The sequence below is a fragment of the Osmerus eperlanus genome, chromosome 8, assembly GCF_963692335.1.
Source record: "Osmerus eperlanus chromosome 8, fOsmEpe2.1, whole genome shotgun sequence".
NCBI classification, from domain to species: domain Eukaryota; kingdom Metazoa; phylum Chordata; class Actinopteri; order Osmeriformes; family Osmeridae; genus Osmerus; species Osmerus eperlanus.
Genome location: NC_085025.1, coordinates 15,237,155 through 15,260,518, shown reverse-complemented (window position 1 = coordinate 15,260,518; position 23,364 = coordinate 15,237,155). Strand labels below are relative to the sequence as shown.

The window sequence follows — 23,364 nt, the reverse complement described above, 5'->3', positions numbered from 1 at the left end:
AAAAGGGAATTAATAAAATCTTTTATTCATTCATTTCCTTTATTCATTCAGTTCATTTCACTTTCTGCTGAAGATACACATTCATATATGTACCAAAGAAGTACAGGTCCACCTTCTTTTTCATCTCTTTTATCATTTCATCATCCCTCCAGACCCTTTCGACTGTTAAGTCTCCCTCAGTATCTGTTATAAAATCGCACCAACTCAATCCAGTTACTGCCAGTTGGCCTTGAACCTGCCAGTGGTATTTATGATTCTGCTTCAGTTTTGCCTGACCATTCACAATTTTTACATGTCCTGCCTCAGAAATGCTGGAGATGTCTGGGCACTTAACTTCAGCAAGCCCAAAACACGGAATGGCACTAGGGTCATATACCCTCGCATCGGGGCTAGCCCCGATGTGAGGAGCATCGGGATGGATAACAAATCCACAGCGTGAGACATTTACATTGAAATGTTTTGAATATTGTTCCAGCACCTGTGGCTCGCGTTCAAGGCCCCTTTTCATGGCGGGAGTCTGGTGTACTCCCTTAAGTATCCGCCCTGCCAGGGTCTGACCAGAAGACGGCCCTTTCACATGGCTAACCTCATAGAACCTACTAGCTGTCACTCTAGGCTTGCGTAAAGCTTGCCATAATGGGCACTCAGACTGCTCACGTGTCTGCTCCTCTCTCTCAGCTGCCATCTCGTGTGTCACAGTTAAGCTGTCCAAATGGAGAAACTGTTGGGAGTTTGGGTCAACGTTTGGAAAAGTAGTGGGAAATGTTGACCCCTCTAAAGGCAGTTTAGGGAATGTTGGTGCACCTGGGTGTTGGACATAATTTCCGCGTTTGACCACAGGAGGACACTGGTAGGACAGGGGTGAACCTCGCGGCACAGGTCCGAACCTGGAGTCGACCATGGAGAGTTGAGACAAGCCATGCAGCACTGAGGATATTAGTGGTTGCGGCCTGAGGTTTTTCAGTCCTTCCCCAAGAGACAAGACTTGCGGGTCTGGGAGGGATCCTGAAATGTAAAATTAAAAACAGTAAGTGTTAAATTATCCACACATCTCTTGTCTTTCTGGAGAATTGCTCACTGCTGTTACACTACTGTGTGTTATATTTGCTACATAATTATGTGTATAAAAGTGGCAAGATACAATTATGTATTATACGGCAGCCAACAGTATGATATTAGTTACAGTAACATTACCTGTGTATGCTTGATAGAGTGTTGATTTGCATACACTCCTGGCAGATGGCTTTGGTCTCCTAACAACCAAGTCCTGAACCGGCTCTGCATGGATCCCCTGGGAATGATATTAACAAGTAGCCATGATTGTAATAGTATCTTGCTTGTAATGGTGTAAACACTATGCTCGCGGTAGCCACACAGAGTGGCACCGCTTCCAATTCACTCCCATGTTAACCAATGTAGCCAGACGTACAGCTGCGCTGCACCGCTTTGAATAGACTTCCAGTCTATTTTTCAGCTGCCCCGTGTGCCACGCTTCGCTCCGCGAACAGTGTGTCCCAGGCGTAACGTTTGGGATACACTGCTCGTGGAGTTAAGGGTGGCACTTGGGGCAGCTCACGCCACGGCTGAAAAATAGACTGGAATTCTATTCAATGCGGTGCAGCTCCGCGCGGCTACAATGTTACCTTTGTCCTTGGTCGATGCCATGTTTGCAGAGAGCTTGTGCAGGCCACAGGTGGTGGTACAGCTCTCACCTGCAGAACAAGAGATAGAAAAGCAAACCGGGATGTGCTTGTTAACAATCAAAGGTAGACCTCTAGAACCAGTGTCACTCCAATCAACCTGCCCATGTTAACATCCCAGACCACAGCCCTCACCTGCAACATGCTGTAATGGGCACTCTGGAACAACAAGGCCACTAGAACCTTGCCTGCTGTACAGCTGCATGAGGTTTCTTGAAGTTCGGCTGCATCAGCTTGGAAAACAATCTACATTAAAGACAACACTAATAATGTTAGTTGCTAAAGTTAAACTAAAATGAAAATCTTGTTGCAAATGATACAGAAATGTAAGAAAGAGCATTACAATTAACCAAAAATCCTAGGAAATCTGCAACCGCAGTCTAGGAAATCTGCAACCGCAGTAGAGTAGTTAACCCCTTACACCATTAACTTGCTGGATTCAACAAAAAGGATATTAAAGAATTTAAATGCAAAGTTACATTATCATGATATATATTGATATTTGCATACCGTACGTATGTCACAAATCACATGGCTGTTGACTGACTTGATGTAAACAGGCAACAGTGGAAGGGGTTACATTTCTTGCCATTATGCCTTAGCTTCTTAAAATAACCTTCAAATAATGGGGCTGTTCTCGCTTCTTCATCGACCTGTAACACCTAGACCTGACAGCCACCGCCCTGTCAATGATGTTGGACACTGGTGGACAAAATAATTAATGCATATACTGTGGATTTTTCATTCTAGCAAAAGGGACACTCCTATGCTGACGTTAGCTAGCTGACACTGACAGAGGCTAACGTTCTTCCTATCAGAATACAAATTAAAAGGGTGAATTGACTCAGCCTCATTTAAAGGTGAATAATCTTACTTTACTTGGATTTAACGTAGGTTAAACACATTATAACCATACGAACATCTGAGCTGACGCCAAACTGACGTTAGCATAAGCTAACCTACCTAGCTAATGTTATGTTAGCTAGCTAGCTAGTAGCCACTCACCTTCGTAGTCGTAGATGAAGTTCTCGAAAAAGAAACTGTATCCCTTGTCCACTTTGGAGCGGGCTGTGATGGAGTGTTGTTCAGTTAGTCGATGTACGTCAGAAAAAGTTATTTTGGGTAAATTTACCAGGGATGCAGTATAAGTTAACTTATAATCGTCCATCATAGGTTCGCCAGAGTGATGAGTGATCCACCGGAAGTGGCAGTGCACAAAGATCACTGAATGCGGAAGTACTACGTATCAGCGTGATAATGGCCTATTAATGAAGCACTGCAACACAACTCGTTGTGACATGTAGCATGAAATGTAGCATGAAATGTAGCATGAAATGTAGCATGAAATGTAGCATGAAATGTAGCATGAAATGTAGCATGAAATGTAGCATGAAATACTTAAATAGTGAAATAATTATATATGTATTTTACATTAAATGAATTGGTATTTTAATTAATTCATGACACATTTAAGAACATATTTATGTATTTAATGTCTATTTTAATTAATTAATGACACATTTAAGTAATTATTTAATGGTGTATTTATTTATTTAATGGTGTATTTATTTAATTCATTGTGGCACTTTTAGTCCTCCATATATATATGCTTCTGCGTTTTTCGAAAAACGGACACATGGGAACGCCCTCTTCTCCGAGGAACGCCCTCTACGAGCTCTCCGTCAGCCCTCGGAGAGCCCCGGAGAGCTCGACGTGCACCTCCTGAATTTTCTAACTATCCGTCGTAGCGACGGAGAGCTACGGAGCACTTGGCTGTGATTGGTCAGTATTAAGAACCGCTTGCGTCAGGGGCGGGGGGGTCCGTGTACTTTGCGGTCAATGGATTTTCGTTTTGAAATAAGAAAACCAAAACCGGGAAACGAGATGTTTCCCGACTACCATTTAGAAATAGGAAAACAAAAAACGGAAAACGACCCATTTTCCATTTTCTGTTTTGATAATAGAAAACGGAAAACAAAACGACCCGTTATCTGATTTTCTTTGATGTGCTTAAACATGGAAATCGGGAATTAAAATAAATCTGTGTATCATTCTTCTTTAATTTTTCAATTGATAAACCAAAACCCCAAAATTATTAGTTTTTCCGTTATTCAATTGAGAAACCAAAAACGAGAAACGAAAAACGATTGTTTTTCTTGTTATTCAATTGAGAAACCAAAAACCAAATCCAAAAACGGGGCAATCCGTGTATCATTCGTTCTTTCATTTTTCAATTGAGAAACGAAAAACGAGAAACGAAAAACGATTGTTTTTCTTGTTATTCAATTGAGAAACCAAAATCCAAAAACCAAATCCAAAAACGGGGCACTGACCGAAAATGATTTAGAAATGTTGTTTTGGGTGACCCGGAACTTGTGACCCAAATGACTTCTTCGTGTATTCCACTAATGTCTCTTAATCTAGATAGCCTACTCAAACAATCATGGAGAGTTTTATATTGCTTAGAGGAACAAAACGTGCGGCCATGGTGTCGACACCACTGTTACTCAAAGTGGCTCTTAGCGCAGCGCTGGGTTTATAGGCAAAATAGATAGGCTAACTTGGAAGGTCCTGCCGATTTTTTCGGTTGTCATCAGGATTGTAAATTAACTTTTTTGATCACCAGCCAATGTGGATATGGTAACAATCAGAATTTCCACTAACCACATATTTTATTTTATGAGAAATTATGAGTGCCACTGAATGCATTTGATAATTTTATTATCATTGTTGGCATGAAAAACACAAGTACAATACATACAACAAAATATACACTGAAAGTGCAAACATTCCATTTCAAGTTTGGGATCTATCTACATTCTTCCTTGTGTTTTCTGGTGGACGCTCGTTTCCATGGTTTCTCGCTCTGGTGACACTGCAAACTGCGCGCAGCCAACGGGCGTATGAGTTCTAAATCATTTTCGGTCAGTGCCCCGTTTTTGGATTTGGTTTTTGGATTTTGGTTTCTCAATTGAATAACAAGAAAAACAATCGTTTTTCGTTTCTCGTTTTTCGTTTCTCAATTGAATAACGGAAAAACGAATAATTTGGGGGTTTTGGTTTTTGGTTTATCAATTGAAAAATGAAAGAACGAATGATACACGGATTTGGGTAGTTTTCCGTTTTTTGTTTTCCTATTTCTAAATGGTAGTCACCAGAGCCATAGAAAAAGAGAGTTGCGACACTTCCATAGACTCCCATTGTTATCGAGGAATGCGGAAGTAAAGCGTGTCACATGCGACCTGTAGTTCCAAACATTGCATTTTCCACCGTTCAACGCCATTCATTTTCAGTGTCTCCGAAGCAAGTTAGCTGGTAAATTGATGAAAATCCTTCATTTTTTCATATTTTTACCACCACATATCAATTGTTATTAGTAGTATTTCATATAGCTAGCTTTAGATAAAGTTTATCGTAAGATTATAGCTTGTTTGATTCGAAACGCAGTTAGAGCTAGACGGTCTAGCTAGTATCTAACATAAGCAACACTTTTACTGAAGCTAGCTAGAGAGCACGTGTATCAAAACCAGAAGTCAGTTGGCTTATAGTCTGTCAAATTAGTTCTAATTATTGGTGTTCGTTGGCATACAAAGTAAGTATTCTCTATATAGTTCTTATTAGCCTAGTTAGTAGAGCTAGCAACAATGAATTGGAAATTAAGTGGTCCGAAGCAAGTTAGCTGGTACATTCACGAAAATCCTGCATTTTTTCATATTTCGACCACCACATATCAATTGTTATTAGTAGTATTTTATATAGCCAGCTTTAGTTAAAGTTTATCGTAAGCTTGTTAGATTCTAAATGCAGTTGGAGCTAGACTGTAGGTCTACGTAAGCAACACCTTTACTCTATCTAGCTGTACATGTATCATAGCCAGAAGATCACCGGATCACTACAAACAAAAGGAGTGGAAGAACACAGGACATATTGTACAATAAAATGTCTTTTCTATCTTTTTCTATGGCTCTGGTAGTCACGAAACAGCTCTTTTCCCGATTTTGGTTTTCTAATTTCAAAACGAAAATCCATTGGCCGCAAAGTACACGGACCCGGGGGCGGGGTTGACGTGATAAACAGGACGAACAGAATCCTTTGACCGCCATTGTTGTAAGTTTTTACAATTCATATTTCAGCTAAACAGTACATGTAAATCAGCATCTGAATTAAAATGTGACGAGAAATGGGCAGTGTAGTTGCTGAAAATGTGCGTATTTTATTGATGAAACGGCTAATTTGTAAATTTGCTCCGACTTCTCGATAACCTAGGTAAATAAACACTCCACGACGACTTACAAAAAACCGTTGCGCCACCTACTCTTCTGGCGGTGAATTGTTTTCAGCACCCACAGCCTACGGAGAACCATAAACGAAGTCTATCCGTCTGTATCCGTGCGTATCCGTGCGCCCGCCCATCCGTAAACGGAGACGCAGAAGCATATTGCGGCCTTTATACAGCCTAATACAGGAGGGGGCAACCCAATTAACCCTTGTGTTATCTTCGGGTCATTCTGACCCATCAGTCATTGTGACCCACCGTTGTATTGCAACAGATTTACCGCATACAAAGACAAAGTGAAGCCTTTCTTTTAACCGTTGGGCTGTCTCAGACCCCCCACATTGCGAAGGTTAAAAGAAAATTATTTTAATTTGTTTTTGTATTGGGTAAAATTGGGTAAACACAACGATGGTTCGTTATGAACCTTTGGGTCATGTGACCCGAAGGCAGCACGAGGGTTAAAGATGTATTAAAATACTAAAACCACACAAAGCAGCATAGATTATAAAAAATCGTTGTTACTTTATTACTTGATCATATTAGCTCATCAAACATACACAGATATTCTGTGTCCATACACAGCCATATTTCAGGCAATTGTTACAGGGCATATGTTCAAGGGCTACGTGTTCACCTCCATGCACTCAGGGATACCTCAGTCCCCTTTACAGTGCAGGACCAGACAACCAGCTCTACCATTCAATAAAATAAAGATTATCTTGAGTTGAGCTAAACCAATTACACTGACTGGGGGTGAAACAGGAAGTTGGGTCAAGGAGGTTTTATGGTAAAGAGGAATGACGAATGTTGGACATGACTGCTACATTAGAGGCTGTATGGTGGAAATGCAGCCTCCATCACAGCACCATGTAAAGGTCCTTAAGGTGACATGGGCTAACTTGTCTTTCGTATAAAACAAATAAAAACAATTACAACTTAAGATAGCCATCCATTGAGTCGAGTTTAAATCAGGTATTTAAAGTGATGCAGGTTTGACATTGTGTTTATAAGAATGGAGGAGCTGTCTGGTAGCAGAAACACGGATGAGAAAAACTACAGCACCCATAATGCAGTTGGACTCTTCCGATCCCCAGGAAGCTGTTATTAGTCATGTGACTGACAGTCTCCTTCCCTCCCCCCACGAGGGAGCTCTAAACAGAGGATTGAGTCCTGCTCTAGTTAAGCAGGCCTGCAGGCTAGCTTGCTGCTTCTTTCCTCAGACAAACAGCCTAAGGGGCAGTGGGTAGGTTAGCAGAGCTGTGTACAGGGCTGTGTCCAGGCCTGTGTGTTCTCCTTCATCTCCTTTGTCAGTGCTGGATGTCCTGGGGAGTGCTGAAGGTCTCGTACACGTTAGCAGCAAAATCTTTCACCTGCTCAATCATCAGCAGGTCCTGGGAGGAGGCAGAGAAATAACTTGACTAACACACACACACACACACACACACACACAGGGGATGACAAGTTTGAATTGCGTTTCTTTGGCCATCGCCTTCCTTTGAATATTGCTTTAACCCTCGTGCTGCCTTCGGGTCACATGACCCAAAGGTTCATAACAAACCATCGTTGTGTTTACCCAATTTTACCCAATACAAAAACAAATAAAAATAATTTTCTTTTAACCTTGGCAATGTGGGGGGTCTGAGACAGCCCAACGGTTAAAAGAAAATGCTTCACTTTGTGTTTGTATGCGGTAAAGTTGTCGCAATACGACGGTGGGTCACAATGACTGATGGGTCAGAACGACCCGAAGATAACACAAGGGTTAATAGGTTAGGTCAACCAAAACCAGCTACCAACTACATCAACATTAGTAGGAGTATTTAATTAATTGTGGTCATTTCCATTGGAATGTCTGCTTGATAAATGCATGACTAAACAATTACTTTTTCCTACAGGTGGGATATATTGTAATTAGTAGAGCCCGACCGGTATATCGGCGGGCCGATATTATGGGCCGATATTGGGCATTTTCCAAACTATCGGTATCGGCATTTATAATGGCCTATTAATGAATATTAATGTATTTTTTGTTTTGTTTTTTATTTTTTGTTCAAAGGACTTGCATTAACATATAATTTTAGTGAGGAAATAATAGCAGGAGTCAGATGGCTGAGCAGTTAGGGAATCGGGCTATAAATCAGAAGGTTGCTGGTTCGATTCCCGGCCATGTCAAATGACGTTGTGTCCTTGGGAAGGCACTTAACCTTACTTGCCTCTGGGAATTTCCCTGTACTTAGTCGCTCTGGATAAGAACTTCTGCTCAAAGTGACTAAATGTAAACTACAAATAACTACTGTTATTTGTAGTGGGAAATCAGTTTGTTTTGTTACGCGTTTCTGTATTTTTAAAATATTTTTTTATATCGGCCAATATCGGAATATCGGATTTTTAAATCACCAAATATTTGTATCGGTATCGGCCTTAAAAATCCTTTATCGTTTAACCCCTTTATATTTTTGATTTAAACTAATGTCTAATACTTTTAGATGCTTACTATTATGTACATAAAACCTTAAATTACATAGAACAATTTTGTAGATTTGGGTTTTCTGGGTCTTTAAATTCACAATTCAGGAACAAAAACAAAACAGATAAAGAGACAACCCATCAATTTTGATGAATGCCCTCCTATAAAACTAATATTCTAGAATCAAAAAAGCATAGGCTTGTTGACTAACTACTTTGTACATTATTTTGAAAATCTATTCAAAGAGTTTTGAATTACGATGATAGCATATTTAGGGATGAGTATTGATAAGATTTTAACAATTCTGATTCCTTATCAATTCCTGCTTATCGATTTGATACCTTATCGATTTGATTCCTTATCGATTCGATTCCTTATCGATTCCTTATCGATTCTTAATGGGCAAGGGGGGGGGAAGAGCACAAATGGGTTTATTTACATTAATTTTACATTTACATTTAGTCATTTAGCAGACGCTCTTATCCAGAGCGACTTACAGTAAGTACAGGGACATTCTACCTGAGGCAAGTAGGGTGAAGTGCCTTGCCCAAGGACACAACGTAATTTGGCCGGCTGGGAATCGAACTGGCAACCTTCAGATTACTAGCTCGATTCCATAACCGCTCAGCCACCTGACTCCCGCCTAGTTGCCATGTTTGCTGCAGTCTGAATAAACGATAAAAGTTCACGCATGCGCAACGGCACAGAGAACCGTTAGCAGAATCGAGAAGAACCGGTTCTCTATACCCATCCCTAAGCATATTATACTTTGATGGATGCCTTGATTTAACAATCTATTCCGAAAGTGACAGATTAGTCCATTAATATTTTAATCTATGAAACGCCACAGCTATTATTTTTTTTATTTTTTTTAAACACACTCACCTGTACAAAATGGCTGGGGATCTCACTACAGATTGAGTGAATCTGTCCGTTAACGATGGGGATGATCTTAGCCAAGGGGAGACTAACCTGGGAAAGACTGTAGGAGGGGAGAGGAGGAGATGGAGGAGAGGTACAGAAGGGGATGAGAGAGGTGATTCCACAAGGGGACATGAGAGGACAGTAGAGAACAGGAGGGGATTATGGAAGACAGGACAGGAGAGAGGATGACAACTGTTAAATATTTTGATAGATCAAGTTGGTAATCAAACAATGAATGGAGATCATTATTTAAAAAAATAAGAATTTCCTATGTATTTTTTTTCCCATAAATAACAAACGTAACAAAACACAGAATTGTAGGACACATTTTAACATAGATTTCTTTTTTTATATAAACAAAATATATATATATATATATTGATTAATTAAATCAAATAAATCACCTTAAAAAAATTAATTTGTACATTACTTTCACATGTTTAACACTATTTAAAACATTGACTTAGGACTCAAATGATCCCAAATGCAATGTGGTTATTGATTGGTTGATTGCTGTCATGTAAGCAACTAACCTATCAGGCATAGAGCCAGGGTTGGAGTCTGCCGGTGGGGGGCGGAAGAACTCGGCCATGTTGTCGAGGAAACGGCTGAACCCTCTGTTGAGGCAGGTGTTGAGGACGGTCTGGAAGTCTGGGCTGGGGACACACACACACACCGGTCACACCCACACTCACACCTGCTTGGGTCACAAGGTCACACACCGCAGGGCGTTCACCTGTCCAACATGTCTCTGGTCTCATTCAGCAGTTTGATAGTCATGACGTCGTTTTCAGTCAGACCGCATGCCTGGAAACACAACCGGAAATAGCCATTAGAGCGAGAGAAAATGAGAGAGAGATAAAGACAAAGTGAGAATGAGAGAACAAGAGAGCGAGCATGAGAGACAATGAGAGTGAGAATAAGAGAGAAAGGGAGAATGAGGAAGTGAGAATGAGAGAGATATAGAAAAAATGAGACTGAGAATGAGAGAAAGTGAGAATGAAAGAACGGGTGACAACGGGTGACAGCGGGTGCGTTACCTGCGCGGCCAGGGTGTTCTCCTCGTCGGGCATCATGTACCAGGCGAGGGGCTTTCTGTGTGAGGAAGAGGCACCCTTCTCCACCCCGTCCCCCTCCACCTGGGCTCTGATGAGGCCCAGTAGCTGCTCCAGCTCCAGCAGGGACAGACTCTGCTTCAGAGACAGCCTGGACACACACAACACATTCTTAGCCCTGCTAGTATGGTGCTGTGTTGCATGCTTCCCTGATGTATCCCCCCCAACCCCCTCCAGCTGGCAGACTCACCCCCCTAGTGTGTCCTGGACCGCTCTCTTCACCACCGTCACCAGCTCAGACAGGCCTGGGGGACGGGACAGTAGAATCTTAGGAACACTGGGGCCCCGTACAACAGAACACTTCCCAAAACCTATCACTGTCCACTTCCAGTCTTATGCTCTCCTCCTCATTCTCTCTTTTTTTATTCACCCCTGCCCATACCGCTTCCTCCTTGCCCTCCACCCTTACCGTCCCCCAGTAGGTGCTGGATACTGGACAGGTACTGTTGCTGCACATCTGGTGGGGCCAGGGGAGCCTGTAGTAACAACACACACACACGGTCAGCTAGACACACTTGGGAAAGCTTTACATAAACACACACACATATATATATACTTTCCTGGCCAGCTATATACACACACACACACTTATACACAAACAAACAGGCCTCTCACCACTCCGTTCCTGCTGATGGAGTTGTCCAGGTAGAGGTATCCTCCGATGATGTTGAGCTGGATCCTCAGCAGCGTCACCAGCATGCAGGTGCTGTAGAGAGCCACCACACTGCGCGTGAAGCCTGGAGAGGACAGCAAGAGAGAGAGGAGCAGGAGAGAGAGAAGGCAGGAGAGAGAGAAAAGCAGGTGAGAGAGAAGAGCAGGAGAGAGTGGAGCAGGAGAGAGAGGAGAGGAGCAGGAGAGAAAGGAGTGGAGCAGGAGAGAGAGGAGCAGGAGAGAGAGGAGTGGAGCAGGAGAGAGAAGAGCAGGAGAAAGAGAGGAACAGAAGAGAGAGTAGAGAGAGGAGCAGGAGAGAGGAGCAGGAAAGAGGAGAGGAGCAGGAGTGAGAGAAGCAGGAGAGAAAGGAGCAGAAGAGAGGACAGGAGCAGGAGAGAGAGGAGAGAGAAGAGCAGGAGAGAGAGAGAGGAGTAGAGCAGGATTGAAGGGAGGAGAAGAGGAGGAGGTCATGGTTCTGGATCGATGGCTGAGATGTGTCCATACACATGGCTTATTTTGCTGTTAAAAAGACAGTCCGACTTACTGATTATCTTTAGGTCCTCCCAAATTTCTAGCTTATTTGTTGGCCTGTGAGTACAAAAGGATTATGATTATGTAGTTAAATGGTGATTGGTGCATTACATAAATTTCACAATTAAAATACTGAAAGACAGCTTTGGCTTGAAATGTCACTCTTGTGATGGCCTCCTACTTGGTCTTGAGAAGGGAGGTGAGACTCTCAGAATTTAGGTGATGGATGATGGCTTCTCGTAGTGTAGGCAGCATAGACAACACTGAAGAAGAGGAGCCCAGTCACACTTGGAACCAGTCCTACCTAGCGTGATGTGCTGTTCAATCTAGTTAACTAATACGTTGCTGTTTAACTTAGTGCTTGCTAACTAGCTTTTGAACCTGGCTAACAGTCTCTCCATGATGTGGGTGGATTAGCCTTCATAATATAATGGCTCGTTAGCATGGTTAATCGAGGACCATTCATATGGATGAATGTTTCGTCTCAGTTTTTTTTTTTGGGGGGGGGGGGGGGGGGGGTTCCTATTATGGTGGTGGGTGTTTCAAAGCTCGCTTGTAAATGACACCTGGTGTTAGTTTTTTTCCAATTTTTTTAATGAATGTTAATTAATAATACATCTAACCTGTCATGTTGCAGGTCCGTTGATTGCTCTCGAAGTGGAACTGCCGCCGGGCCTGTGCGATGTACTCTGCAGCCTCTCGTTCCTGAATCTCACGGATCTTCTTCTGCGCATATTTACCCAGGAAATACACACCTGTGTGAGGGGGAGAGTTCAGCTCTGTCTCGCCGGAGTCTGAAGTTTACCCGTCAATGCTGCGTAGCATGTCGCAATCCATGCGGCAGTAAATCAACTTTGCTAGCTACCTATAGCTAGCTGTGTGAGGTAGTTTATTTAGCTTTGTACTTAGCTAGTTAATGGTCAGTGATCTAGTGTCTCGTGTGCGATCTGGTCAAGTAAGTTAACGTTGAGAAGGGCCATAAGACCGGTGACTGGAGCTACCGTTTTTCATTTAGCTAGAACTGCAGTAGCCAACTTACCTCCGACCAAAGCACCAGCGAAAAATAATTTCCTTTTGTGGCGTTTCATAAAATTCCACGTCGATGAAAACATTGTGGGGACGATGTCGTGTTTCCAAACCAAATGAAACACAACGAAACTAGCAACGCTAACTGGCTATGTGTATTTTTGCATGTTATTTTGACAGCTAGCAAGCTACCTGTCAGATCGGGGTCTCTGACGCAACTTTTCGATGAGTAGATCGATGCAGCTGTGATCCGCAGCAATGCCTGAAGAGGGGTCCCACACATATTATCTTCCGCCACTGTGCAGTGTCTCGACAAGTTGCAGGCGTGGGATCAAACACATCGATTTCATTAAATATCTAGTTTATAGCTAGTTTTTATTGTTCAGTCGATTGACAATAGCTTACGTTGTTCTTACTTTAGCATGGAGACTGAGAATGAGAGCGTGAACGTTCCCAGTGTGGGGTTTCAGCCAAGCGATGAGGAAATCGAAAGATGGATAGACAGTGCCTTTGACATGGTAAGAATAATATAACGTTGCTCGCAGGCCCGAAGTCTCAACATTTTCATCATTGGGTTACAGTGTTGTGAAACTTACCAACTTCCATACAGGCAAAAGAGGCTCTGGAAAACGGAGAGGTTCCTGTCGGGTGTCTCCTGGTCTACAACAATGAGGTCATTGGCAAAGGCAGAAATGATGTGAACAAAACCAAAAACGTAAGTGAGATTTCATTGTGAGTAGCCTACTAGCAATGGCTTGCAGTGTGAAACACAAAGGTATATCATACCAGTAACGTCTAATTGTATCTTAATTCGATTACATTATTTATAGCCTGTTACGGTAATGTGCGTGGTCGTATTTTCATCCACTTCTCTGTGTTTCTAGGCTACTCGCCACGCGGAGATGGTGGCCCTGGACCAGGTTCTAGAATGGTGTAACCAAAGAAACACTGACTTCCAGACAGTGTGCGAGCGGACGGTACTGTACGTTACCGTGGAACCCTGCATCATGTGTGCTGCGGCCCTGCGCTTGTCACGTATCCTTGTCGCCTTTTCCTGTGTGACATCATCGCCTAAACGTGAATGAGTCTAGTTCCTGATGGTCAAAGTGCCTCTATAGGCCATTTTCACTAAACAGTGACATTTATGTGACCGATTACCCACCCACAGAAACCCTGTTCATCTGACCATTGCCATCACAGTTACGTCTTTAACCATTACCCAGATATTCCCATGGTGGTGTATGGCTGTGGCAACAGCAGGTTTGGGGGCTGTGGCTCAGTTGTGGAAGTGTCCTCAGCAGACCTCCCAAACACAGGGAAGCCTTTCAAGGTACACGCCCCCTCAGAACTACCTACACTCCAATAAAACCTCCAACTGGTAGCAGCGCATCCATTCCAGTCACCCACCGTCTTGCACAACAGGCTATCTTGCCTGTCAGAATCTCTCAATGGTAGTCGAGTTGGACCTAGATCTTCAGTATAGAAGTCACACCAGGAACAGGATGGGACCTCAGTGTCACTTTATTTCCTGTTCAGTGTGTGTCAGGGTACAGAGCAGAGGAGGCGGTGGAGATGCTGAAGACTTTCTACAGGCAGGAGAACCCCAACGGTGAGATCTTCAAACTCTCTGACGATGTGTCCTGTTATCAGACAGGATCAGAGCATAAATATATTTGTTATCTTTGTTGTTCCTAATACTGAATGACATCTGTGTCTGTCCAAAATTCCAGCTCCCATTCCCAAGGTGAAGAAGAACTGAGTTACTACCTTCGTCCACCAGGGGGTGCTAGAGGATCAGGAGTGAGCCCACATGAGCAAGGGCAGGAAAATAATAGTTTTCCCGTCTGAGAATATTTGTCAAGAAGTAGTAAAGAGAGGTGTCCTTCTTTTTCCCTCTCCAAAATACAGACCAAGCCTATGCGTTTCATTATTTTTTATATTCTCTACTTTTTTTAAATTGCTGACTTTTCCATAGGAAACACCGTTGACGTGCACTTCATCTTGTGACTGAGGCGTTCAATAATGAGACTCAGCTACAATAAAGTGGAGTGACGACAACTGATTTGTATGGTAATTATGCCTTTTCATTTAATAACAACGGCTTCAACTCACAGCGTCTTTGTGTGCTAGTCTGTGACTCAGCCCTCCGCAAAGCCTCACGGTGTTTGATGTCGAGGCAAAGGTTGGATGTGACTGCCCGTGGCAGTGTTAAGAGGAGTGTGTGTATGTGTGTGTGTCCGTGTTCTCCTGTTCTAATGGCAGAACTGGAGTCTGAAGGTCAATCCTGTGGTGAGCGACTGTTCTGGCCAAAGGAGCAATCAGGAACCCTGCTGAAGACTGGCACTGTACACACACTGCCTCCCACACACATCCGGCACACACACACTCTGTAACTCGCAAACACCTACCTTTGCCAAAGGGCCTGTGCTCTGTATTTTGCGCTGGGAGCCAGCATGGTTTAGCTCTATATTTGGGCCTGCCTACCTAACTGCTTGCCTATCCCCCCCCCCCCGCTCACCCAACTGCCTCTCTTTAAATACCTGTCTTGCCCTATGTCCCTGCCTCTCTCTCTCTCTTTTGTCTTCTCTTCATCCCTTTCCACCTCTCCTTGACCCTTCCTCCCTCCATGCCTCAATATCTCTGCCTCACTTTCTCCTGGCATTTAGCCTGCCTTGACCTCCACCAATGACAGCACATTTAACATACCTGCACCAATGACAGCTCATTTAACCTGCCTCTACCACCAATGACAGCTACTCCACTAGCACACACACAGCCAGCTCTACCAACTCACACAGCCTGCTACCCTCCAACGCGAGGTGCATGTGATTAGTCACCTCAGCGCGGTGTTAATGAAGAGACCAGGAAGTGTTGTTCTCTCCTTATCAGGCTAAGGCGGTGCTATCTCTGTCACAGACACAGACGTACATACTTTCCACCATGACAAATTTACACTTGTAAAAAAAAAAAAAAAAAAAACACATCATGACAGAGACACTTTTCAACATGTCAGACACACAAAACACTTCACTTTGCCGAAATGTGTCATCCCTTCTGACAATGAGAGAGCATCAGTCAGATGAGCCTATTTCTGCCTAACCACAATCGGGTGTGAAAAGAGAGTTCTATGTCACTGATGTGGCAGGTAGACACTAGAACCTGTCAAACCCCCCCCCCCCCAAAAAAAGAAAGTGGCCTGTGTTTTGCAAAGTCTGTTTTTGAAGTTTTATAGAAAAAGGAATATCCTATTTTCGGCATGTCATCTACATTTCAAAGAGTGAGCAAAACACAATTTTACCTGTTTACTCATTTCACGTACCATCCACCTGAAGTTCCACCTCAAGAGTTGTCGCACGGCAGCTATTCTCTGGCAGACCGCAGGCCGACAACATGGTGCCCTCATCTACAAACGCATGCACTCCCTCCCTGAACTACAGCGCAGCGGCTGAAAGACCATAGACGACCGCCACATCTGTCAGCAAACTTAGCACCCACTCTCTCATAGCACTAATCTGGCCTGGGGGAAGGGAAAGGACGGGGGGGGGGGGCTTTCCATTCCACACTGGGCTGTATAGATACAGCAGGCCAGTCTCTGCTGCCCCCCTCCTCGCCCTCCCTCAGAGCTACACCTGGGACAGCTGTCTGAACACCCCGATACATTCTAACGTTGCTAACAACCTCTGCTTTATCCAAGTGTCAGGTTAACCCACTTTCTGGCCAGCAGAGAGTGTCTGTGTGAGAAAGAAAGCAAGAGAGACCAAGTGTGTGCATATGTGTGTGTGAGAGAGCGAGAGATATTGAAAGTGTGTGTGTGGGTGAGAGAGAGATTGAGAGTGTGTGTGTGTTTCTCGTTAAATGCTTGTCCAGCTCTCCACAAAGGAATTGTTATGTTTGGGCAGAGTAAGACAGGCAGAGTGAGCCAGAGAAAATATGGGCCAAACATTAAATCACCAGTGTGGTGATTTTTCTTTTTAATTGAATGACTGAGCTGCCTTTCCCAGGGAACTTAATGTAACGCGAGTGTGTGAGATGAGCCATGGTGTGTCCCTCTCTCCCTCTCTCTCTCTCCCTCTCTCACACACACACACGCTACACCCGACACACATAGACAACCTCAAGTACTTCTAGGCCTACATAACACCTTTTATTGGAAGAGCATACATACAGTTGAGTTCCCTGCTGGGAGCACAGAGGAGGAGAAAGAGCAGCAAGTCAGACCTACCTGGAGCGAAACATTATGGAACTAGGCTGGTGTCACTGGTACCACAAGACCAGATTGGTACCAATCACCACACTGGTATCACTGGTGCCACAAGACCACACTAGTATAATTGGTACCACAAGATTCCACTGATATCACTGGTACCATAAGACCAGACTGGTATCACTAGTACCAGTCACCAATTCTGGTAGCAGACACCTAGCTTGGTTCTACATCTGTTGCTGTGTGCTTTATTTCTATTTTACTCTACTTTATTCTATTCCACCAATTTCTACTCTACTATGTTTTATTCTTTAATCTACTGTACTCTAGCTAACCAATGGTATATGAGTGGCCTAAAGCACATAGGGAGAACAGCAGCCAGGCTAAGCTCGAACTCAAAAAGAGGTGTAATCCTGGTTAACTCCTCAATATCTCTGAGCATGTTCAGATAGGCATCGTACCCCTGGCAGAAGGTTAATGAGGTTAAATACAGATACCCAATATCGTAGCCTCAGTGCTGAAAGACAAGGCGATTATAAACTAATGCCGGACGAAAACGATGATGTCATGATGCAACACTTTCTCGCAGTGACCTCCTCTTCCTCCTCTGTGATGAAGACCAGACCGCCACTGCTGGGAGGGACCAGCAGAGAGCGGGGAAAACAGAGGACACCAAAAAATGTTCCGTCCGGTTTTCCTCGACGACAGTGTTTGTACGGGGGTGGGAGAGATGACAGGGGGGGAGGGAGGGGGGCATCTGCGATGGGTTCCACTGCCTAACGGGCCGCCCTCAATCTGCTTTTGCTTTGGCTGAGTCCAGAAAACCTTGAGAACACAAAGAGGAACACAGAACACGCTGTAAAGACAGCTCTAACATCACAGCTACAGGATTAGATTCATACTTTACGTAGTTTCAAACACATATCTATACATATGGACAAATGTTATTTTTACGCATACAGTACTGTATATTTACAGTGCATCTGAAAAGTATTCACAGCGCTTCCCTTTTTCCACGTTTTTATGTTACAACCATATTCAAAAATTGATTAAATTCATTTTTTCCCTAAAAGTTCTACACACAATACCCCATAATGATTTTGTTGTACATAAGTATTCACAACCTTTGCCATGACACAAAATTGAGCTTAGGTGCATCCTTTTTCCACTGATCATCGTTGAGATGTTTCTACAACTTGATTGGAGTCCACCCATGGTAAATTCAGTTGATTTGACATGATTTGGAAATGCACACACACATATATATAAGGACCCACAGTTGACAGTGCATGTCAGAGCAGAAACCAAGCTATGAAGTCCAAGGAATTGTCTATAGACCTCCGAGAAAGGATTGTATTGAGGCAGCAATACAATCCTTGGTCAAGAAGGGCCTTGGTCAGCAAGGTGACCAAGAACCCGATGGTTACTGACAGAGCTCCAGCGTTGCTTTGTGAAGAGAGGAGAACCTTCCAGAAGGACAACCATCTCTGCAGAACTCCACCAATCAAGCCTGTATGGTTGAGTGGCCAGACGGAAGCCACTCCTCAGTATAAAGCACATGACAGTCCGCCTGGAGTTTGCCAAAAGGCACCTGAAGGACTCTCAGACCATGAAAACCAACATTTTTTGGTCTGATGAAACAAAGATTGAACTATTTGGCCTTAATACCAAGCACCGCTCATCACCTGGCATCATGCTGTGGGGATGTTTTTCAATAGCAGGAACTGGTAGACTAGTCAGGATCAAGGGAAAGATGAATGCAGCAATGACATTCTTGATGAAAACCTGCTCTAGAGCGCTCTAGACCTCAGACTGGGGCAAAGGTTCATCTTCCAACAGGACAACGACCCTTAGCACACAGCCAGGATAACAAAGAGTGGCTTTGGGACAACTCTGTGAATGTCCTTGAGTGGCCCAGCCAGAGCCCAGACTTGAACCCAATTGAACATCTCTGGAGAGATCTGAAAATGGCAGTGCACCGACGTTCCCCATCCAACCTGATGGAGCTTGAGAGGTCCTGCAAAGCAGAATGGGAGAAACTGCCCAAAAATAGGTGTGCCAAGCTTGTAGCATGATACTCAAAAGACTTATGGCTGTAATTGCTGCCAAAGGTGCAGGTCCCTAGCCTGGCTCTGCCCTCCTACGTACTTCCGCTCAATTTTATTTTTGCTTCTGTACATAGGTCTGGCCATGAGGTACGTAAGTCCGATTTTTCAGGTTGATTTTCTACCGGCGAATCAGCGAACAGGGGGAGTGGGTGAGAACGATGACGTTGATGTCGTGCGCTAGTTTGTGTTGTAGTTCAGTAATGGCGGCGGAAAAAGATGCGAGCAAAGCCATTCGGTCCGTTGTGGCAACGCTGCCGAATATTCAACAGCTAAAGCCGGAGCAAGAACACGTTTTGCTGAGTTTGTTGGTGGCCATGATGTTGTGGCCCTCCTCCCCACGGGGTTCGGGAACAGTTTGATTTTCCAGCTACGGCAGCTAGCTCTGTTACAGTAGTGGTGAAGGAATTGGCTAAGGCGAACGCTAGCGATTGGTTATGGCAGATCAGAGTGGCTCTGGGCAGATCCAATAGTTTTAAACTTCAACAGAGTACCCGCCTACAAGGAAGTCAACGCTTGTCAATGGAGCGAGGCCAGACTCTCTGTACAAATGCAATGTACGAGAGTCTGGTTAGGACCAGGCTAGCAGGTCCCCCCACCACAACACGGACGTGCCGCGGTTGGCGCCCTCTGCTGGTAGTGTGTTTGAAACTCAGGGACAGCGGGAGGGTTAATTTAAATGGATGCATTTGGGAAATTGCCTCGACCCTCTTCATGCCACCCTAGGCGGCTGCCTATGTCACCTATAGCAAGGATCGGCACTGCAAAGGTGCTTCAACAAAGTATTGAGCAGATGTGAATACTTATGTACATGTTATATTTTCATTCTTAATTTTTGCTAATCCATAAAAAATATGAAACAAACCTTTTTCACCTAGTCATTATGGGGTATTGTGTGTAGAATTTGAGGGGGAAAATGAGTTGAATCCATTTTGAAATAAGGCTGTGAATACTTTCCGGGTACACTGTATAGTTAAAACAGTGGTAGCCTGGTTTGCAAAGCTCAAATGTTCCAATCCCTGCCATTCTACCAGTTTTTCTGTGACCACACACACCACACACACCTCTGCTGGAGGGGTCCCAGATGTAGGTGTTGAGGATGTCCCCCAGGATGTAGTAAAGGCAGAGGAGGAGCGTGAGGCAGGAGAAGAACAGCACCCTGGCCAGGGGGCCAATGTACTCCAGCAGGGGGTACACCCACACCCCCGTCACATGGTGCACCCAGCACATCCTGCACGGGACAGGAGCCAGTAAGCAGTCATTCATCTCGTAATTGTCCGTGAGAGAGAAGAAAGATTGATTTGGCAGGTGTGGGTGTGAGGGGGGAGGGGACGACGACTGTGGAGGAGATTCAATACTACGCCTACTGTCTGGCTGTCTGCAGTGTTCACTATTCTGGCAGGTGAGAGGAGGGTCAGTGTATAGTACGCCTCCACAGTCTGTCTGTGTGTCTGTCTGTCTGTGTGTGTCTGTCTGTGTATATGGCTGTCTGAAAGGGAGCCCAGTCTGTCTACTCAAGTGGGATGGTGGATGGAAACCAGACTGGAGGAGATATATTTATGTAAAATTATACCTCCTCCAGTCTGGTTTCAAACCTTCTAACCAACACTCCCAACCAATATTTCACATAACCAGAATGGAGGAGGTATAATTTTACATATACATATATACATACAGTATTTACATATATATATATACACATGCATACATACGTGTGTACATGTAAACACAGCTAATATACTGTATGTTATTAATATATGAATGTAATGTTAATGGAATAAAAAACATATACTGTATATAGTCCCGTTAAAATCTTTCAAATTTTCCTTCTTTCTTTTCCCTACAGTGGGTTGTGAGGTACAGTATATACTGAGGCTTCCATGGACTGGGTTGGCTGATGGAGGTTTAAACCCAGAGGAGAGCAGCACCGCAGGAATGGACAACACCGGCGATGACAAGGTCATCTCAGAGGTGACATGATGCATACAATGTCAAGGGTTTACCAGAAACCAGGCCTGGGCACTGGCTGGGAGATTTGCATCAGATTTGCGACAATCACAACCTCTTCTAGATTTCTGTAAACACTTGAAGCAGTCGCAGAGGGCTCTTCTACAGCCTTCAGGTTCTTATGGTGATGACACTACAGCTAAAGACCTGTCATTCAGTCGGTCGGCTAGTTGGTCGGTCAGCCAGTTAAGCCATTCACTTGACCCGACCATGTAGCACACATTCATCAATGGACCTAATTAAAACCAATTAGGGTTGTTCATTAAAACGCTCAAGTGGTTTGTGGACAACATTGGATAAGTGTTTCTATGCTTGTGTTCCATCTGACGTTGCAGTGGTGTGCATACAAGGTTGCCAGGCTGTTCTGTAAGTCAGTTATGATGCATTTCATGAAAATATCGCTTCGAGGCTAATCAAACTGCATTTATATGGAGCTGAATGGCTTCATCAGCTGTGACAGAATGGTTACATAGTTGATTTGTGTCCAACGCCTTGATTGCTGTCACCATTTGTGTATGTGTGTGTGTGTGTATCTAGGGGTGTCTTGTTTGCTTGTAGGCGCGCACGCGAGCACTTGTCTGCGCCAGCGCATGTTTATGACAGTTTGAGTACCGTTCTGTGACTTCTGTTGCCGAAGACAACTTTCCGGCTGACAGTCCTCTTTCCCTCCATCTATTGCTCCCTTTTTACTCCTCCTATCTCCCCCTCTCTCTTCTATCCTCCGTTCCCTCGCTTTTTCCCAGCTAGGTAATCCCTGTTCTAAGTCAGCCTATGGATTTAACAACCCCCCTGCATTTTCCCTCTCCCCCCGCCTCTAACTGTCTGTCAGATACAGCTTCCCTGACCCTGCGAGACTCCGCTCTCAATCCTCTTAATTTCCCCTTGCGGATTAGGACTGAGAGAAGTGTGTGTGTCTCAACTAATGCTGATACCTCCGTTTTTTGGCCTCACTGGTATAAAAACACACAATTATATGCTTGTCTTATTATTTCATCCCAACAAATAGATCTCCACAAATATGGCCAGGTGGGAGGAACTTCTCTCTAACTGCAGGTTAGGTCTGACACTTCACATCAGAAGAACAGCTGGACATGTTCCTTAAATCACTTTCCCCTACTTATTACAACATTAAAGGAGGTACACTTACATTTAGTCATTTAGCAGACGCTCTTATCCAGAGCGACTTACAGTAAGTACAGGGACATTCCCCCGAGGCAAGTAAGGTGAAGTGCCTTGCCCAAGGACACAACGTCATTTTTTCACGGCCAGGAATCAAACCGGCAACCTTCTGATTAGTAGCCCGATTCCCTAACCGCTCAGCCATCTGAGGTAATAACAAGTCTAGGACTCGTTGGGGGTAGTTTGGATGCTTAAAATACATAAAGTAGATATGTGACAAGACTCTGCTATGGCACAGGATGCAGTACCCACCATAGAACGTATCCTACTGCGAAGGTGCACACGGCTGCCAAGCCGCTAGGCCTGCTGGGATACTGGTGGTGTGTGGTCCTCATCTGGATGATGATAAAGGGCAGAACCGTGGTGTGCTGGGTGGAGGGAGAGAAAGAGATGGGTGTGGGAAGGGAGAGAGAAAGATAGAGGGAGAAAAGGAGAGTGGTTTAGTGGTAATGGTAGACAGTGACAGTAATTCTTGTTTCTCAGTTATAAGATCACAAGAAGGATGTTACGGTTTTTCCTACCAAATAATACAAACCCGTCATGTTAGCATGCCTATCTACTAACCATTCTAGATTAGATATCAATTTAAAGAAAAAATTAAAATACTGTTAATTTAAGCATGACGTATTTCATTATCATCATCTCAGAATAACATGTTTGTTCTCAAAGTAGAGTATTCTGTAATACTGTTAGCTAATACAAATTTACAGTATAAGGCTAGCTTTGTGGGGAGAATATTAGCATCTCCTCTTTTTATGCTGGGGGAGTACGATCATTTTTCAGGACTACTTGCTGGCACATTATTAGAAACCAAGGAAAACAAGCTAACTTTCTGACAGGTTACAGTTGGGTGGCCAAAGCCGAGAAAACCTGACTAGCATAACAGCCAGCGAAGGCATTTGCACCAACACATACTTCAAAGTCTCTGCCCCACCCTTCCAGCAGGCGTCAGTGTTGCAGACCAGTCTGCTCCACACACCCCTCCCTCACTAGTCTGGCCTCGAATGACTTGGTCTGGGCTCAAGACTACAATAATGGAGGAAGTGTCCTCGGTGCAGTGTGACTGAGCTGTTATCTCTACGCCGGGCTGGAAAGAAACATCTCAGCAACGATGCACTCCTATCGCATTGTTGCACATGAACGAACACAGGACCCATATGTGCACACACAGCGGCAGGG

The 23,364-nt window shown here is 44.0% G+C and overlaps 4 protein-coding genes across 6 annotated transcripts in view; 1 reads left to right on the top strand and 3 right to left on the bottom strand.

Annotated features, from left to right (window-relative positions):
- Window positions 1-43: 43 nt before the first annotated feature.
- LOC134025043 (uncharacterized) lies at window positions 44-1,872 on the bottom strand. The gene is made up of 4 exons (XM_062467834.1): window positions 1,836-1,872; window positions 1,644-1,712; window positions 1,195-1,291; window positions 44-1,005 (listed from the first exon to the last, which is right to left on the bottom strand). The coding sequence occupies exons 1-4, from the start codon at window positions 1,842-1,844 to the stop codon at window positions 53-55; spliced, it is 1,128 nt and encodes a 375-aa protein (XP_062323818.1). The 5' UTR covers window positions 1,845-1,872; the 3' UTR covers window positions 44-52.
- A 4,604-nt stretch (window positions 1,873-6,476) lies between these two features.
- Window positions 6,477-13,201, bottom strand: pex3 (peroxisomal biogenesis factor 3). The gene is made up of 12 exons (XM_062467794.1): window positions 12,704-13,201; window positions 12,288-12,419; window positions 11,846-11,927; window positions 11,678-11,721; window positions 11,098-11,219; window positions 10,892-10,958; window positions 10,673-10,727; window positions 10,408-10,573; window positions 10,104-10,174; window positions 9,901-10,023; window positions 9,329-9,425; window positions 6,477-7,367 (listed from the first exon to the last, which is right to left on the bottom strand). The coding sequence occupies exons 1-12, from the start codon at window positions 12,774-12,776 to the stop codon at window positions 7,284-7,286; spliced, it is 1,116 nt and encodes a 371-aa protein (XP_062323778.1). The 5' UTR covers window positions 12,777-13,201; the 3' UTR covers window positions 6,477-7,283.
- Window positions 12,311-14,748, top strand: adat2 (adenosine deaminase tRNA specific 2). 2 transcript variants are annotated; one of them, XM_062467796.1, is made up of 7 exons: window positions 12,311-12,548; window positions 13,112-13,208; window positions 13,301-13,405; window positions 13,575-13,725; window positions 13,914-14,020; window positions 14,227-14,299; window positions 14,421-14,748. In XM_062467796.1, exons 2-7 carry the CDS (start codon window positions 13,113-13,115, stop codon window positions 14,447-14,449), a joined length of 561 nt encoding a protein of 186 aa, XP_062323780.1. In that variant the 5' UTR covers window positions 12,311-12,548; window position 13,112; the 3' UTR covers window positions 14,450-14,748. The 2 variants fall into 2 exon arrangements, with proteins under 2 accessions (XP_062323780.1, XP_062323781.1); XM_062467797.1 differs by lacking the exon at window positions 12,311-12,548 and adding an exon at window positions 12,578-12,619.
- A 2,071-nt stretch (window positions 14,749-16,819) lies between these two features.
- Window positions 16,820-23,364, bottom strand: part of aig1 (androgen-induced 1 (H. sapiens)) — a 29,655-nt gene continuing 23,110 nt past the window's right edge. For both annotated transcript variants that reach the window (XM_062467309.1, XM_062467308.1), the window contains exons 4-6: window positions 22,438-22,553; window positions 20,064-20,230; window positions 16,820-17,719 (exon numbers count right to left, since the gene is read on the bottom strand). In XM_062467309.1, coding sequence (XP_062323293.1) covers window positions 17,685-17,719; window positions 20,064-20,230; window positions 22,438-22,553 — 318 coding nt within the window. In that variant the 3' untranslated portion in view covers window positions 16,820-17,684. The remainder of the gene's footprint in view (window positions 17,720-20,063; window positions 20,231-22,437; window positions 22,554-23,364) is intronic.